The 19,366-nt window shown below is 40.9% G+C and overlaps 1 protein-coding gene across 1 annotated transcript in view; it reads right to left on the reverse strand.

Moving 5' to 3' along the window:
• Positions 1–286: 286 nt before the first annotated feature.
• Positions 287–19,366, reverse strand: part of LOC114649570 (C-type lectin domain family 4 member E-like) — a 49,055-nt gene continuing 29,975 nt past the window's right edge. The window contains exons 4-6 of the mRNA XM_028799062.2: positions 16,988–17,139; positions 5,502–5,608; positions 287–573 (exon numbers count right to left, since the gene is read on the reverse strand). Coding sequence (XP_028654895.1) covers positions 429–573; positions 5,502–5,608; positions 16,988–17,139 — 404 coding nt within the window. The 3' untranslated portion in view covers positions 287–428. The remainder of the gene's footprint in view (positions 574–5,501; positions 5,609–16,987; positions 17,140–19,366) is intronic.

The following is a 19,366-nucleotide window of genomic DNA, read 5'->3' on the forward strand; positions in this document are numbered from 1 at the left end:
TACCTGACTTGCACTCTCCACCTTGCACTTTTTAACTTCCACTGCGCTTTTATTGCTCTGTAATTTAATATTGTTTTTATCAGTATGCTGCTGCTGGAGTATGTGAATTTCCCCTTGGGGATTAATAAAGTATCTATCTATCTATCTATCTATCTATCTATCTATCTATCTATCTATCTATCTATCTATCTATCTATCTATCTATCTATCTATCTATCTATCTATCTATCTATCTATCTATCTATCTATCTTTTATATTTTGTAAAGCTTTTTGGGCTATATTCCATGTTTGAAAATGGGCTATAGAAATAGAAATGTTGTTGTTGTTGTTAAAAACATTATACTGCATTAGTGACAATGAACAGCAGAAATCATTATAATTTAATTTAAAGAGAAATTCATTTTGAAGTATTTCTGCAGAAAAATATTTAAATGTTTTGTTTCTTTTCACAAACTCTTCCTATCCTGAATTCACAAGATAAATCGTTCCAGCTATTGATGGAGCCTGGCCATTGTCTTATATGAGCACAATCTTCTCCATTCCAGTCATCAGGCTGTCCTTCTGCCCAGTAGCTGAAAAAAGCATTGATTTTAAAATTACTGATAGTGATGATCATACCCAATTATCTATCTATCTATCTATCTTTGCAATATAGATTGTTAAAAAGGAAAGGTTCTATCTATCTATCTATCTATCTATCTATCTATCTATCTATCTATCTATCTATCTATCTATCTATCTATCATCTATCTATCTATCTATCTATCTATCTATCTATCTATCTATTATCTGTCATTTGTATTTTAAGTCAGAACCAAGAATACATTTACAAATTAACTTAAGTGTGCTTTATTAAAATAAATTCAATGAAACTGAAATTTGGTGTAATTAAAATAAAAATAATCTGCAAACAAATACTCCACTCCCATTCGAGTTCATTGCTAGAACACCAGAGGAAGCATTTCAAAGCCACCCTCAAAGACTACTTTACAAAGGATGGAATCAATGTCATATGTGAGTCCCCAACAAAAGAATGGGCCCTATGGGGACAATTTAATGAATAAATTATATCTGTTGTCTCACATGCCCAAATAGGGAATGTCTACAAGGCTCTGGAAAGGTGACACCTCTGCCTTAAGCACCTAAGGTGCCTTCTTTTTCAACCACACACTGCAGGATGAGTTTAGGGATAATGTTTGACATCACTTCCAGGTTTTTTCCTCTTTTGCCCCTGGACATATTTAAAGAACAACAACACTGGAAGGACACATCTCTGATGGGAGAAATTCTTAGTCGAGAAAACTGAACCACAGGAAGAGCCAACTAATATAGCCTATAAATGGGCAATAGACACCCATTTAGTCATTTTAACTATCATAATTAATTAAAATTGATCATTTTAACTATCTGAGTGTAGCTCTTAAGGGGCAAGGGCCAAAGGCAAAGGATCAAATATCAAAAATATTATCACATTTATATACAGTTAGGTCCATAAATATTTGGACAGAGACAACTTTTTTCTCATTTTGGTTCTGTACATTACCACAATGAATTTTAAATGAAACAACTCAGATGCAGTTGAAGTGCAGACTTTCAGCTTTAATTCAGAGGGGTGAACAAAACGATTGCATAAAAATGTGAGGCAACTAAAGCATTTTTTGAACACAATCCCTTCATTTCAGGGGCTCAAAAGTAATTGGACAATTGACTCAAAGGCTATTTCATGGGCAGGTGTGGAGAAGTCCGTCATTATGTCATTATCAATTAAGCAGATAAAAGGCCTGGAGTTGATTTGAGGTGTGGTGCTTGCATGTGGAAGATTTTGCTGTGAACAGACAACATGCGGTCAAAGGAGCTCTCCATGTAGGTGAAAGAAGCCATCCTTAAGCTGCAAAAACAGAAAATAAACCATCTGAGAAATTGCTACAATATTACGAGTGGCAAAATCTACAGTTTGGTACATCCTGAGAAAAAAAGCAAGCACTGGTGAACTCAGCAACGCAAAAAGACCTGGAAGTCCACGGAAGACAACAGTGGTGGATGATTGCAGAATCATTTCCAAGGTGAAGAGAAACCCCTTCACAACAGCCAACCAAGTGAACAACACTCTCCAGGGGGTAGGCGTATCGATATCCAAGTCTATCATAAAGAGAAGACTGCATGAAAGTAAATACAGAGGGTGCACTGCAAGGTGAAAGCCACTCATAAGCCTCAAGAATAGAAAGGCTAGATTGGACTTTGCTAAAGAACATCTAAAAAAGCCAGCACAGTTGTGGAAAAACATTCTTTGGACAGATGAAACCAAGATCAACCTCTACCAGAATGATGGCAAGAAAAAAGTATGGAGAAGGTGTGGAAGAGCTCATTATCCAAAGCATACCACATCATCTGTAAAACACGGTGGAGGCAGTGTGATGGCTTGGGCGTGCATGGCTGCCAGTGGCACTGGGACACTAGTGTTTATTGATGATGTGACACAGGACAGAAGCAGCCGAATGAATTCTGAGGTGTTCAGAGATATACTGTCTGCTCAAATCCAGCTAAATGTAGTCAAATTGATTGGGCGGTGTTTCATGATACAGATGGACAATGACCCAAAACATACAGCCAAAGCAACCCAGGAGTTTATTAAAGCAAAGAAGTGGAAAATTCTTGAATGGCCAAGTCAGTCACCTGGGGCCTCATGTATAAACGGTGCGTATGCACAGAAATGTTGCGTACGAACCTTTCCACGCTCAAATCGCGATGTATAAAACCTAAACTTGGCGTAAAGCCACGCACATTTCCACGGTAACTCATACCTTGGCGTACGCAATTTCTCTGCTCGGTTTTGCAGACTGGCGGCACCCAGCGTCAAAGCAGTGCTACTGTTCCTGTGTGGTTACCCTTTCTTAGATCCACATCCACGGCGGCGGATTTATCAAATACACTGAAATTAACCGCATATCGTTCATAAATTTAATGCATCTGATTGTAATTAACCTGTAGCAATATAATGGGCCAGGGAATAGCCATAGTATTCCAAATACCATAACTGCTTTAGCGTTGTTACGCTCACTGCATCTTGTTCTTCTTTTTGCTGTTCCCGTTAAGGGTTGCCACTGCGGATCATCTTTTTCCATATTACTCTCACTGCACCACTCGGAGTATTTATATCACTGTATCTGAGTGATCAACCACGGCAAAAAGCGTCAAAGCCTTTCCTGTACGGACCTCGCGTTTCAGAAACAGTTTCATCCCAAGAACTATAAACGCACTCAATCTGTCCATCAAGTGCTTCTTGTAGAACTGTTTTGTACTTATAAGTACAATCACCTCACTGTAAACTTGCACTACAGTTATAATATTGCACAACCTGCGCTACTTTATAAAGCGTGTATGAGGACAATATCATTTTTAAGATGAAATGCAGCAAAATATGTTGCTTATAGTATACAGATAAAACTTTAACTTCATTTAAATAATCTGTATTGCTAATAATTAAACATGTGAGGACACGGTGCCGCAGCGTATAGCTAGTTCAAGGATAGCTCCTGCCTTGCGCTGTATTCTTGCTGGTGCTGATGCGACACTGGAAGGATAGACGAATAGAATAATTAAACATGTACTACGAAGATATTTCAATGTTCCTTAAAGGTTTTGAAGAATCGGCGTTCTAAGCTTACAAATGGCTTAACGTCTATTACAGAGCTGATTGTGTGGCGATTGGAGAAAGAAAAGTATGGACAGGAATTGGAGGTTAGTATGTTTGAAAGAGACAGCACTTCTGTAATAAATTATTTCATCGAAGGTCACACATGGTGCAGCAAGCCTCTAGCGTGAGATATGAACAATCACTGCGCCACCGAGTTCCCATGTTTAATAACATGCTTTCATTCCTATCATCATGAAAATGATATCACGTATACATCTCAGTATTTTAATTATTCAGAGAGCTGTAATATCTCGAATGTAATGCATTCTGTGTCCTGTCGGAGAAAGAGAAAGAATGGAAGCACGTAGTGATTCACACACATAGAGCACATAGAAGATCAAACACAGAACAAAGCATTTAACATGCTACTTGAGAAACTAGTAAATTAAACGATTTTAAGATGAAGTTTATGATGTTCTACTTTAATGGCAAAATAAACTACGTGATTAAAGTGGAAATTTCGAGATTAAAGTTGACGTTTCATGCTTTTTTCCAACTGTGTGCCTATGTTTTTTGTTTGTACCCTAATACGCTTTCATATGACACTCAGACGGTGGGCTACGACTTGCCTTTTCACGGCTACTTTGATATGTGATTTCTTTTTTATTTCGGGCACTGTGCGACTTTGTGAATTTGATCTTTTGAGTTTTTCCGACACTCTGTCACTTGATCAACTTTCTTTTGTTGTTTATACCACTGTTTAAACCAACAAATAGTACGTTTTTCCTTTGCCTCCACTTGGTATTCGCTGATATTCTTATACAGTATTTTCCCCTGTGCTTTTCCCATTGTCTTTTCACAGAAGGCTATTTATATTGATTTGCATATTCAAAGAGGCGTAATTCTGGGAGGAGTTGGGGCGGGACAGAAGGCGTGTGCACGTGCGTTACTTTTCACGCTGATCGGGATTTATGTAGTGGAAGAACGTGAAAGTATGCGTGCGCACAGATTCCTGCATCTGGATTTTTCTGTGCGTATGCACAATCCCGCTTTTGTGCTTACGCCATGTTATAGTGTGAGTTCTACGCACGGCGTTATACATGAGGCCCCTGGTGATGTCCATGAGTTCAAGACTTCAGACTGTCATTGCCAGCAAAGGGTTTTCAACCAAGTATTAGAAATGAACATTTTATTTCCAGTTATTTAATTTGTCCAATTTCTTTTGAGCCCCTGAAATGAAGGGATTGTGTTAAAAAAATGCTTTAGTTGCCTCACATTTTTATGCAATCGTTTTGTTCACCCCACTGAATTAAAGCTGAAAGTCTGCACTTCAACTGCATCGGAGTTGTTTCATTTAAAATTCATTGTGGTAATGTAGAGAACCAAAATTAGAAAAAAGTTTTCTCTGTCCAAATATTTATGGACCTAACTGTATTCATGATCAGGAACCTTGAAATGGCATAAAAAGACACTTGATATGTCTGTATTACAAAGCCCAATTTTTTGAAGCTTTGTGAAAAAGATTAAAAGGTGTGAACCCCTGGGGTCATTTGACATGGCCTGCACAACTTCAAGTCCTTCTGATGATTTTTGCTGAAGACACCTATTAGTTTATATTTATCATAAAGGTTGTCATTTCCTGCACAAAATATGATCAAAAATGATCAAAAAATGTAATAAAATTGTATTTATTTTTGTGTTAAGAGGAATTAATTGTAGTGATTTGTAAGTATTCTTATTACTGTAACACAATAAGAATGAGAAGTGTTCATAGTGCAAAACAATTATCAGAATTGGAAAGGGAGGACTCTACAACATATGGCTAGGAAATAAATGACAATATTAAAAAAGAAAAGAATATATTACCGCATGGTGGGTGTTGTGCTGTCTACCCAAATCCATTTTCTTTCTTCTTCTAAATCAGAGAGACCAATCCAAGCATGTGACTTGTTGACATGTTCATTCAAAAATGTCTAAAAATAAAAAGGGAATAAAATAAATGTGGTTAATTACTTCAAGTTTGGTAAATTACTAAAGATTTATTGTGGCTTGTGAGCTCAACTACTATAGGCAACTATGGAAGCACAACTTTACCTTGGGATTGACAAAGTCATCACACTGCAGCCAATTTCCAGAAAAATAATTGCTGTTTTTCTGAAGCTGGCCACACAATTTTCAAATATATTACTAAATAAAGACTGTGCAGATCAACTGGCCAGAATCCTCTTCACTAGGATTTTCAACCAGTCCCTGTCCCAGGCCACTGTCCCATCCTGCCTCAAGTCCTCAATCATTGTTCTGCGCCTGAAAAAAAACATCACGAACTGTCTGAATGATTTCCATCCAGTGGCACTCACATCTGTCATCATGAACTGCTTTGAGAAACTGGTGCAGAGTCATATCATCGCTCCAGCAGACCTGGACCCATTTCAGTTTGCTTACAAAGCAAAGAGATCCATGGAGGATGCTGTGGCCACAGCCCTTCATGCTGCCCTGACCCACCTGGAGCACCAGGGGAGTTACGCCAGACTGCTCTTTGTAGACTTCAGCTCGGTGTTTAACACCATCCTCCCACAACGACTGGTGTCCAAACTTCCATTACTCACTTGCAGTTGGATACTGGACTTCCTGTCTGGTCACTCCCAGAGGGTCAAGCTGGGTCCCAACACCTCCACTGCTCTCAGCCTCAACACTGGGACGCCGCAGGGATTTGTGCTTAACCCGCTCCTCTACACCCTCTACACATATGACTGTGTCCCCACTCACCATAGCAACAAGATTATTAAGTTCGCGGATGACACAACGGTGGTCAGACTCATTTCGGGCAAGGAGGGTGAGCTGGCATACAGGGACGAGGTGGAGCGACTGTCAGAGTGGTGCACAGTCAATAACCTGCTCCTCAACACCAGAAAAATGAAGGAGCTTGTTATTGACTTTACGAAAAATAAAACTGACATCCAGCCACTCATCATTGGCGGGGCCTGTGTGGAGAGAGTCCCGGTGTTCAGGTTTCTGGGCTTTGAGCTAGAGGATGACCTGACCTGGAGCGCCAATACCAAGGAGCTGCTCAAGAAGGCACAGCAGTGACTGTATTTTCTGAGAATCCTCAGAAAGAACCATCTCCCCAAAAATCTGCTCCTTGATTTTTATCACTGTTCCATCAAGAGTGTGCTCCCGTACGGACTGTGTGTGTGTGGTATGGCAGCTGCACTTCCTCAGAAAAGAAAGCGCTCCACAGGGTCATCAGAACAGCGGAGAGAACAAATGGTTGTACCCTCCCCACTCTGGAACAAATCTATACCTCCCGATGCCGGAAAAAGCAATAGACATTTCACAGGATTCATCACATCCCGGTCATTGCCTCTTCCAGCTTTTGCCATCGGGCAAGAGATGCAGAGTAATGAAAACCAGGACAAACTGCCTTAAAAACAGCTTTTATCCAAAAGCAATCATGGCCCTGAACTGAATAAAACTGCTCCATATCATTCTCCCAATGTGTAATATACACCTTAAGTCAACAAGTGCAATTTGTATATTTTGTAAAGTACTTTTATTACTATTTGGTTTGTTATTATTTTCTCTCTTCTTGTCTTTTTAACTCTTATGCCTCACACGGAGTTGACTGCACCTTCAATTTCATTGTTCCTTTGTAAAAGTGACAATGACAATAAAGATCTATCTATCTATCTATCTATCTATCTATCTATCTATCTATCTATCTATCTATCTATCTATCTATCTATCTATCTATCTATCTATCTATCTATCTATCTATCTAAATCATAATAAGACAACCAAGCTGATCTATGGGCTTCCTTCAGTAATTTATAGTATTGTTCTTTGGCTTTTTTATCATTGGACAGTAGGGAACCCTGTTAAAGTGAAAATATTTTCAGTGAATATATAAAAAATTCACCCCCTTCAAAGTTTTCACAGTTTATTATTACAAAACGTTGAATCACAGTGGGTTTAATTTGACACTGATTAATAGAAAAAGAAAATTCAAAGTGCAAAATGGTCTAAATTAATGACAAATATAAAGCATAAAATAACTGATCTCAAAAGTATTCACACTGTTTGGCAGCCACGACAGCCTTGATTCTATATGCTTAGGTCTCTATCAGCTTTGCAAGTCTGCACTCTGCCGTTTATTTCAATTCTTCTTTGCAAAAACTGCTCAAGCTCTGTTTCCGTTAGACTGAGATCTGGATTGTGACCTGACCATCTTAAAACATTAATGTTGTTGTTTTGAAGTCATTCCAGTGTAGTCTTGGCTTTGTCCTTAGAGTTGATGTCTTGCTGGGAAACAGATCTTATCCCAAAGTGCTGGTTTCTTGTAGACTGCACTAAGTTTTCCCCAATTTTTTCATGCATTTGTTTTATCATCACAAGCTTTCTATTGCCTACTGCATCCTTGATGTATCCTCACAACCTGACACTGCCACTACCAGGCTTTGTGGCCTGGATGTTGTGTTTTTGGTAATAAACAATATTCATACATGGCATTGAGTCTGATGGCCCAAAAGCTCAATTTTGGCTTCATCACAACCTTCTTCTAACTGACTTGAGAGTCTCTCATGTGTCTTTTACTGACATGTCATTAGTATGTGTGTTTTTTTAAAAGTGGCTTTCTCTTTGCAATTCTTCCTTAACACTAGAATCCCTGAAGCCCAAGAAAAAACTTGTAATCCTGGGCCACCTTTAATCCCTTTGCATCTCTCCATCAGCATCTTTTGTTTTGTAAATGTGTTGATCAGCATAAGCAGCAAGCAGCCTGCTATCCCATCCCTCCAACTGTGGTCATCGCTGCTCTTGTGAAAAGAATGGAGATAAACGCCATCAACTCAGAGAGGGAGAGGCAAGTTCGTTGTACCACGTGAACATCACTGAGAGAATAAAACTAATGGAGAGGTACAAAGGAACTTAATGCTTAAACCGCCGGAACCGGCTATAGTCGATTCCCAGTGCAATTTGCCAGCATGTCAGAGCCGAGTATATTCAGCGACATACATTCATTGAATGCTGCAACCGACTATTGTCAGTTCCCAGTGCAATGGAGATGATCAGTCAGTGCTGTACATTTGTTGAGCAGCCAGCTCATGAACATTGCCGCCCCCTGCAGCACTGCAGCATCACTGTCCCTGATTCAGCCGCTGCTCTAGACTAGTCTGCAAGCATCAGCGTTGGCCTCTGTGTGCTTGCGTGCAGCCACTTCAAGCATAGTTGGCTCGGTGATTTACTGAATTTCATCAATGTTGTCATTTGCACCTTATACATATAATAATAGATTAGTGCATTAGTATTGTTTATAGTTTTTACAATTCATTGGTAGTGTGTAAAATGATCAGTGTTGCAGTAATTGTGATGCTCTTTGCATTAAAAAAATGTGTTACATTAAAATTTCACATTTTCTTGGTGAATTGTGACGTTTCCTTAAAAAGTGCAGCAAAAAAGTATTTGGCATCCAGGGGTGCATTAACCCCCTAAGCGTGTGGCAGTTTAAGAGTTAAGGTGGCCTGGGATTGCAAGTTTTGTCGTAAGGCTTCAGGGATTCTAGTGTTAAAGCTGTGACTGGTGAAGCACTATAGTCATGCATATGCGGTTGGGGTTCACTTTTCAGACCCAACCAAGGTAAGAGATATCATTTAATGGACTAGATGGGATTCTGTAATGGCATTGTCTTCTTTTCCCACAGCTCAGAGAAGACATACATGCATACATACAAACCTACATACAGTAAATTACCATTATGTATCCATATTTATGGACCCAAACTTTTGGCAATGTTTGTGGACAATTGACCATCATACCTTTGACCTATTTGACCTTGTTGGACTTCCCACTCCATAACCATAGGCATTACTATGGAGTTTGCCATCAGACTGCCAGATATTGAAGAATGATTTATCACTCCAGAAATTACATTTCCAGTCAAATAATGACACACTTTACACCCCTCCAGCTGAAACTACAAACTCCACTGAAAAATCTTAGACTTTAATTCAACAGCTTGACCATGGGAACCCATTTCATGTGAAGCTCCTAATGCATAGTTCCTGTGCTGACATTGCTTCCAGTGACAGTTTGGAACTCTGTGATGAGAGAGGATTTATGATTTGTGATTTCCAGCTCAATGAATTTGTGTGGTCTACTACTTCATGACCAGTGGCAGACCTATATTTTTGGGGCCCTGAAGCTTGACTTGTTATGGGAGCCCCTTTGCAACCATCAACAGGGTCTGGGTAACCACTGTTATGCTCTTCAATAGGGTTGTCCAATGATAGTTCACCACAATATTTTTTTAATTAACTGAATTAAATATTACTATTATTATTTTTTAAGAGGTCTTTCACACACAGTAGACAATCCAAATTTTTAAGCAATGTGGGCTAAGGTTGTTTCTGGGGCCCTTCCAGGATTAGGGGCCCTGAAGCCTAAGCTTCATTAGTTTCATAGTAGATCTGCTGTTGGTCCTGGCTGAACTGTTGTTGCTCTTCAGTACTCCCACTTTACTGTACATAATAGAACTTACACTTGACAAGGCAGATCTAGCAGAGCAGAAATTTCATGTACTGACTTGTAGCAAGGGTGTCATCCGATGACAGTGCCACGTTTAACGTAACTAAGGTCCTCAGTATAGCTCATTCTATTGTTGAAGTTTGTCATTACATGGCTTTGTGCTGAGTTTATGTACCTATTAACAATGAAACACCTGAACTCAGTAATTTGGAGGGGTAAAAACAAACCTTTGGCCATAGTTTTAAATATTGGACAGTGCGCAAGAACTGTTAAAATTAATAAACATGGGAGAGATGAGAGGGGATTAGTTAATTTCCTGATATTGAATAAGATGCTTTATTGAGAAATTTTCAAAAAACACATTCAACAGGAAGTACATGCACACACACACACACCGTGGTGGATACACCTAATATTCAAATCATTCGGGACTGTGAATAAAGAATAGAGAAGTAAGACAAAATTAGAAGTTTTATTAATACAGTGTGTCAGAATTTAGAAGGATTAGGAGAATACTGCATTGGATAAATTCAGAGTTTAGAAAGAAACTGCACAGACCATATATATGTACAATACAATTAGCTGTAAGCCTTATTAGCACAAACAATGCTATGGTAAAAAAAAGAAAAGAAAAATGTCAAAAAGCAGTTAGACAGGAATATTGTGAAAAAAACAAAGTACACATTAGGAGATTCAGTATGCTAGTAGAGTAAAAGAATGGTCGAGGAGAAGGTGAACTGTATTAGAAACACTAAGAGAGAAATAAAACATGCATAAAAGGAATGCAAAATGCTCCCAAATACCAATTTTTCAAAATGTTCATATCTGAAGAAGTTATCATCCATCCATTATCCAACCTGCTATATCCTATCTACAGGGTCACGGGGGTCTGCTGGAGCCAATCCCAGCCAACACAGGGCACAAGGCAGGAAACAAACCCTCGGCATGGTGCCAGCCCACCACAGGGTGCACACACATCAGACACACACACACCAAGCACACACTAGGGACAATTAAGAATCGCCAATCTACTGTGGCAAGCGGCTGGGGGTGGAACCCAGCCAGGATGCCCGGGAGGACCAGAGGAGGGCTCACGCCTCCTCTAGACCACGAGGGTACGACCGCCCTGGTTGCTTTGGGGACCACGGGAACTGAGCTTGGAAGCTCAACCTTATAGGGGCCTGTGGTCACCGTCAGGGGGCGCCCCAATGCCTGTGGAGCCCTGGCCCTCAGCACTTCCGCCACACCCGGAAGTGCTGAGGGGAAGAAGACCAGGGACACCCGGAGTGCTTTTGGGTGCACAGTCGGCACTTGCACCAGACCAGGGAGTGCCAGCAGGAGCTCGTTGGGAGGCACCTGAAGCACATTCGGGTGTGTATAAAAGGGGCCGCCTCCCTCCATTCAATGGCTGGAGTCGGGAGGAAGACAAACAGAGCTTGGGAGGAGAGGAGTGGAGGCGGACCAGAGAAAGAGGCATTGACAAGAGGCCTGGACTTTGGGAGAGTTTTGGGGTTGTGTGTGCACTGTGTAAATAGTCATTTATATAATAAACGTGTTGTGGGTGATTTAAACATGTCTACCTGTCTGTGTCCGGGCCAGCTTCCACACCACCTAACCTGTAGGTCTTTGGACTGTGGGAGGTAACTGGAGTACCCGGAGGAAACCCACGCAGGCACGGGGAGAACATGCAAACTCCACGCAGGGAGGACCCGGGAAGCAAACTCGGGTCTCCTAACTGTAAGGCAGCAGCTCTACCCACTGCGCCACTGTGCCACCCTATGAAGTTATTAGCCTTTGAGAATATTATTATAAAGTATTATTTTGAATATTAAAAAAAATTAAATGAAATTGTTACGATCGGAGCGTGCAGTGAAGGGAGTGTTTCATCAGAGTTTCTCCGCTCATTCCGGAAGACATAGCGAGGATTCCCGGCTCTCTGTGGATTATCATCCCCGCGGGTAGGCAACGGAGGTGGCACAGAGAGAGAAAACAAAAGCTAGGCTGCAGGGCCGGCGCATTAGCAAAGTAAAGCAGACAGCCTGTTAAACCACCACTCCCCAGTATTTTTCTCACCAATGCCATATCTCTCATCAACAAAATCGATAAACTGAGGCTACAGGTGGCAACAAATAACATCATAAAAAACAGTTGCGTTCTGTTGATCACAGAATCCTGCCTTCACTCATTGATCCTGAACTCTGCTATCCAGCTAACAGGCTACACTGCACAGCGCCATGACAGGACCAGTGACTCCGGTAAGAGCAGAGGAGGGGGGTTGTGTGTGTACATAAATAATAACTGGTGTACAAATACAGTGACTGCTCCCCGAACCTGGAGTATGTGACTGTTACATGCAGACCCATATATCTCTCTAGAGAGTTTATTGTGGTCTTGATTACCGCTGTTTACATAGCACCAGACGCTAATGCAAACTCGGCTATTGAACTTTTACACTGCAGTATTAGCAGTCAGCTGACCAAGCACCCTGATGCTGTGTATATCGTTGCTGGGGACTTTAACCATGTGGATTTAAAACTTGTGTTCCCTAAATTCCATCAGCACGTCAAGTGTGCCACCAGAGGAGCTAACACATTGGATAAAGTCTATACAAACATTAAACAGGGCTACAGGGCTACACCGCTACCTCACCTGGGACAATCTGACCACACGTCACTGTTTTTAATCCCAGCATACATTCCACTTAGGAAAACTGCTCCTATCAGCACAAGGACAGTTAAAACTTGGCCAGATGGAGCCTCTCAGCAGCTGCAGGACTGTTTCAGTAGGACCAACTGGGACATCTTTGCACACCCAGACCTTGAAGTGTATTAGTGACAGTGTACTGTGCTATATTAAGAACTGCACAGACATTATCACAGTGGATAAACATACCCGAGTCTACCCCAATCAGAAGCCCTGGATGACCAGGGAAGTCCAGGCTGTTGAAAGAGAGGAACACTGCCTTCAAGTCTGGTGACAAGGGTCTCTACAGCACAGCCTGTGCCAACCTAAAGAGGGGCATCCGAGAGGCCAAGTCAGACTATAAAAGGAAGATCAAGGAAAACCTGGATAGCAACAACAGCAGGCAAGTGTGGATGGGTGTCCAGCATATGACCAACTACAGGACCAGTCCCGGAGCTGTGGGAAGTGATTTATCGCTGGCTGAGGAACTGAACCACTACTTTGCCCAGTTTGAAGTGGATCCACCAGAAACAGCAAGACCCCATCCAGATACCAACAACAGCACCATCTTCACATTGGGGGAGCATGAGGTGAGACGCACGCTGCGGTCTGTCAACCCACGAAAGGCAGCTGGACCTGACAGCATCTCAGGACGCATGCTGAAAGGACTGTGCAGACCAACTGGCTGTGGCCTTCACCAGGATATTCAACCAGTCTCTGTCTCAGTCCACTGTGCCATCCTGCCTGAAATCCTCTGTTATAGTGCCTGTGGCCAAGAAACAGACCATTACCTGTCTTAATGACTACAGGCCAGTTGCACTGATCCCTGTGGTTATGAAATGCTTTGAGAAGCTCATCAGGAACCACATCATGTCATTCATGCCTCACATACTTGATCCACACCAGTTTGCCTACAGAACAAACAGGTCTACGGAGGACGCTGTTGCCACTGTTCTCCGTGCTGTTCTGTCCCATCTGGAGCAGCAGGGGAGCTACGCACGGTTGCTCTTCATAGACGTTAGCTCTGCCTTTAATACCATCTTACCCCACAGACTGGTGACCAAACTGTCAGACATAGGACTTCCACACTCCACCTGCCTTTGGATCAAGGACTGCCTGAGTGATCACACTAAGAGGGTTAGAGTGGGCCCCTACTTCTTCACACCCCTCAGCCTCAGCACTGGCTCCCCACAGGGCTGTGCGCTGAGCCCCCTGCTCTATACCCTCCCCCATGATTGCATTCCTGCCCACTACAGTAACACCATTGTTAAGTTCGCTGATGATACCACGGTAGTAGGGCTCATCTCTGGGGGGGATGAGTCGGCTTACAGGGATGAAGTGGAGTGGCTGACAATGTGGTGTAGGAATAACAACTTGCTCCTAAACACAGCCAAGACCAAGGAGTTCATCGTGGACTTCAGGAAGAAGGCAGACAACATCCAGCCACTCATCATCAATGGGGACTGTGTGGAGAGGGTCTCAGACTTCCGTTTCTTGGGAGTCACCATTAGGGAGGACTTGACCTGCGGAACACACACTGCTGAGGTAGTGAAGAAGGTCCAAAAGAGACTCTGCTTCCTGAGGGTGCTCAGAAAGAACAACATCTTGGAGAAATTGCTGGTGTCCTTTTACCGCTGCACAGTAGAGAGCATCCTGGTCTACTGTCTCTGTGTGTGGTTCTCCAGCTGCACAGTAGCACAGAAGAAAGAGCTCCACAGGGTCATTAAGGTCGCCCAGCGGATAGTTGGCTGTCCTCTCCCCTCACTAGAAGAACTACATAGCTCCTGTTGTCTCAGGAATGTCAAGAAAATTCTTCAGGACCCATCACACCCAGGACATGCATTGTTTGAACGCCTGCCTTCAGGCAGACGTTTCAGATCCATAAAGACTAAGACAAATAGACTGAGAAACAGTTTCTATCCTTCAGCCATCACCATGCTGAATGTTGCTAAGTGGTCAATCTGACCGAGTGCAGCTTCATTCTAAATTAACATTAGATAAGGGACAAGTGCAATATAATGTATGTATGTATGCATGAGTGGAAAACATTGTTCTGCTGTTATGGACAATTTTGGATACTTATTTTATTCCCTTATTTTAGTTGTAACTTGAGTAATTGTGTTTTGGTTTTGTTTTTATTTTTATTTTATTTTATTTTTTTCTGCACTGGAAAATTGCACTTAAAAATTTCATTATACAATGTCTCATTGCTACAATGACAATAAAGATTTTGATTTGATTTGATTTTAGAATGCTTTAATAATACATGATGTTGGTAGAGTAAGTGCTCTTTTTAAAAGATCAACTGAAGTACAGTGATCAGCCATTACTAGGAAACAGAGCATACCAAAAAGATCATGACAACACAATATATTTTACATTACCTGTTGCCCAATTACTTTGAACTTCCTGGTTGTATATTGCTGTATTTTGGTTTATAAACCTTTTTTTATATATTTTACTTTTTTCATACAAAGCTTTGACTTGTACATCTGGAACAAAGCCTTCTTCTTGTTCTTGCCTGAGAATTTTGATTACTTTTTTTGAGACAAAATCTGGTCACTTTCCTTTTCTTTACACCATTGGTACATGACAAGTTTAATGGATGACATGAGACCATTCACACCATCAGTTCTACTTGGTTTGCTAATAGCTAAGATGTCCCACTTTCTCATTGACATACATTTTAAAACTTGCCAAAGTTTCTGCTTGAACCTTGTGACATGGGACACACTCCTAGATTCCAACATCCCATTAAATGATGAAGTGCTTTTGTAATTTTATCTTCAAAGTACTTTATGGAGTTATCTAACTCCATAACACTTCACCTAAGTCTCCATACTTCATATGCTACTTAAGATTCCAAAAACCCTTTAAATGATGAAGTGCTTCTAAAATGTTTTCTTCAACATGCTTTATGGAGTTATCTAAATCTGTAAAACTTCACTCAAGTCCCCATACTTCATATGCTACTTAACTGAAGAAATTATGCTAGATCACATCCATTGAGAGCTACAGTGATTCCTGAACTTACTTATGCTGTGGTGTTGTTGACTCATATATATGCATAGATTTAGCATTGGTCATTGTAGAAATACAGTAATCCCTCGCTATATCGCACTTCGCCTTTCGCGGCTTCACTCCATCGCGGATTTTATATGTAAGCATATTTAAATATATATCGTGGATTTTTCGCTGCTTCGTGGGTTTCTGCGGACAATGGGTCTTTTAATTTCTGGTACATGCTTCCTCAGTTGGTTTGCCCAGTTGATTTCATACAAGGGACGCTATTGGCAGATGGCTGAGAAGCTACCCAACTTACTTTTCTCTCTCTCTCTTGCGCTGACTCTCTCTGATCCTGACGTAGGGGGTGTGAGCAGGGGGGCTGTTCGAACACCTAGACGATACGGACGCTCGTCTAAAAATGCTGAAAGATTATCTTCACGTTGCTATCTTTTGTGCAGCTGCTTCCTGAAACGACATGCTGCACGGTGCTTCGCATACTTAAAAGCTCGAAGGGCACGTATTGATTTTTGTTTGTCTCTCTCTCTCTCTCCCTGCTCCTGACGGAGGGGGTGTGAGCTGCCGCCTTCAACAGCTTTGTGCCGCGGTGCTTCGCATACTTAAAAGCAGCCCTATTGATTTGTTTGCTTTTCTCTATCTCTGTGACAGCCTGTGCTCCTGACACGCACTCCTTTGAAGAGGAAGATATGTTTGCATTCTTTTAATTGTGAGACGGAACTGTCATCTCTGTCTTGTCATGGAGCACAGTTTAAACTTTTGAAAAAGAGACAAATGTTTGTTTGCAGTGTTTGAATAACGTTCATGTCTCTCTACAACCTCCTGTGTTTCTGCGCAAATCTGTGACCCAAGCATGACAATATAAAAATAACCATATAAACATATGGTTTCTACTTCGCGGATTTTCTTATTTCGCGGATGGCTCTGGAACGCAACCCCCGCGATGGAGGAGGGATTACTGTAATTGAATTTAGGAAAAGTCCAAATATTTTTGTATAGAAATACTACCTGGTTGTCTACAAACTATTCACTTGGTCTTGGATGAGAATACAAGGATTGAAAGCTCTTGTGATTCTTTATTTTTCCTGTATTTAATGTCAGTGGATGGTTACATGGGAATTCCATCTCACCTGCTCCTTTTCATTCGTGATTATCACCAGATGCCCTCCTTTGGCCATGCAATCACCTTGACTATCATTCCAATTCATTTGATCAGTCGAGATGTAGTAACATGATGTTTGATGAATCAACCATCCATATGGGCAAAGTGGACACGTTTTGTCTATCAGAAGAAATAAAACATCCCATCAATGTAATATTAATCCATACAACTATCCATTATTGAACATGTTTAATTAAATCCATTGATGCTAACCACTATAGCCAGTTTCAGCAGCATCTGAAATAAAGCCAGCATATGACATTTTGACAATGTACAGTCTCCTGTTAAACTAATACTCAAATCTGAGTATACCTTCTCAGATAAAGGGAAAGTATGCAATCTCTGCACTGACACTAAGTGGCAGCTTCACTAACCTTTGTACACAATGCCATACTAATAATGCATTTCAGCTCTGTAATGCAAGAAATTTACACAAAAAATTACCAGAACTAGATTTCTATGGATAAGATATTGAAACCCCACATACAATACAGGACTCCTAGAGTGGAAGCAGATAATTTAGAGGATAGGATACATACATAGGATACATTTGAGGTAACTATGTCACTCATCACACATTCCTAGAGATCCTTTCTAGCATAACCTTGGGAACCCTGAATCACAATGCCTCAAGAAGATGTATCGCAAAATTAATGTCCACAAAAATATCAAATATAAATCAAAAAACAGTGCAGAGCATTAAATTACTTGACCTCTAAAATCCACAAAATGCTACCTCCATTTTTTTTGAGGTCAATGAAAAGGATATAAAAACATATAAATAAAAAAAAAGTCCAGATCATGAAATCTATAGTATAGTGTTTTTCCCCCAGGGTGTAAAGTGTCTTCCAGACCACAAAGAAATCCATGTAGGATCATTAATGGCTTTAAGAGAACCCTATATAGATGGTTTGTGATAGCCCTATGTAAGTAGTTGAATCCAGTTTGCAACAAATACTGCCATGACAGTCTCTGTCTTTTATGATTCTAAAATTGGATTGACTAGATTTAGATGGCATCATGCAGCAGTATGTTGGAGCTGTAGCAAAACAACAGGTGATGCCAACAAACTTACTAAGTTAACTAGGAAAGTCATCTCTGTCCTGGACAATAGTCTGAACATTCCGGAGGCAGGAGAAGAAAGAGGAAAGGATTTTGGATGAGTTTTTGGCTACCATAAACAGCACCCTCTGTAGGACTACTACCCGGTCAATCCTAAGTCAACACAGCACTGTAAGAAAATAGCCAAAAAAAAAAAAACAAACACAAAGTGTTAAAGACTGCTCAGGTTACCCAAAGTGAAGGAATCCTTATGCATGAAATTTACGTAGGAGAGAAGTTAGAGAAAAAGTAAAGAAAAAGTCAAGAGCTAGGATGTGTAGGGAAGCAGCAGAACATTTCCTGGACCTTACAAGGGACCAAATAAACACACTTCAGTACTCTGATACATCCTGTTATGTTATAAAAAGTTGTACCTTAGAATATTTGTGAATTTGCATAAGAATTTTTATTTGTTGTCTTGCACTTACTTTATATTTACATGAATAATTTGGTAATTAATTTAAGTTGAAAATGTGAAAACAAGTGTTGAAAGTCCGCAGTTATTTTGTTTCAGGAATGCTGTGTAGGGTGTTACTTGGCCATGCATGCTTCAACTGACTGAAGATAAGCAAACTAATTGGGTTGAGTGCACATTACACAATGGTACATCTTGTTTCAGCAGTCTTGTTTCTAAAGTCAGACGTGTGAGAGAGTTTTATAACCCCTAAATAAAAGGCATGTTGACTCAAGTACAAGCAGAAATAATTTGCATGACACCAATGTGAAAGGTGTATAGACATTTAAGTCAAGTCTCCGTGGGGACATGACAACATCAGCCCCCAAGTTTAAAGTTAGACTATAAACTGATCAATGAGGGAAGTCAAAACCCAAACATGGGGGATGCACAAACCAGCTATGAAGAGGATGAAGAATGGAAAGGGTGTTGGTCCAGATGACATAGCTGTGGAAGCAAGAAGGTGTTTAGGAGAGATGGCAGTGGATTATTTAATGCAGTCTTGGAAAGTGAGAGGATGCCTGGGGACTGCAGACGAAGTGTACTGGTACTAAGAATAAAGGAGATGTGCAGAGCTGTAGTCACTACAGAAGGATAAAATTGATCAGCCACAGCATGAAGTAACAGGAGAGAATAGTGGGTACTGGAAGTGGAACCTAGTGGAAGCTAGGTTAAGAAGGGAGGGGATTTTTAACAAGCAGCAGTATGGTTTCATCCTGGGAAAGAGTACTACAGATGTTATGTTTGCTCTGAGGGTGTTGATGGAGAAGAATGGAGATCACCAGAAGGAAT

The sequence above is a fragment of the Erpetoichthys calabaricus genome, chromosome 3 (genome assembly GCF_900747795.2).
Source record: "Erpetoichthys calabaricus chromosome 3, fErpCal1.3, whole genome shotgun sequence".
Taxonomy (NCBI): Eukaryota; Metazoa; Chordata; class Cladistia; order Polypteriformes; family Polypteridae; genus Erpetoichthys; species Erpetoichthys calabaricus.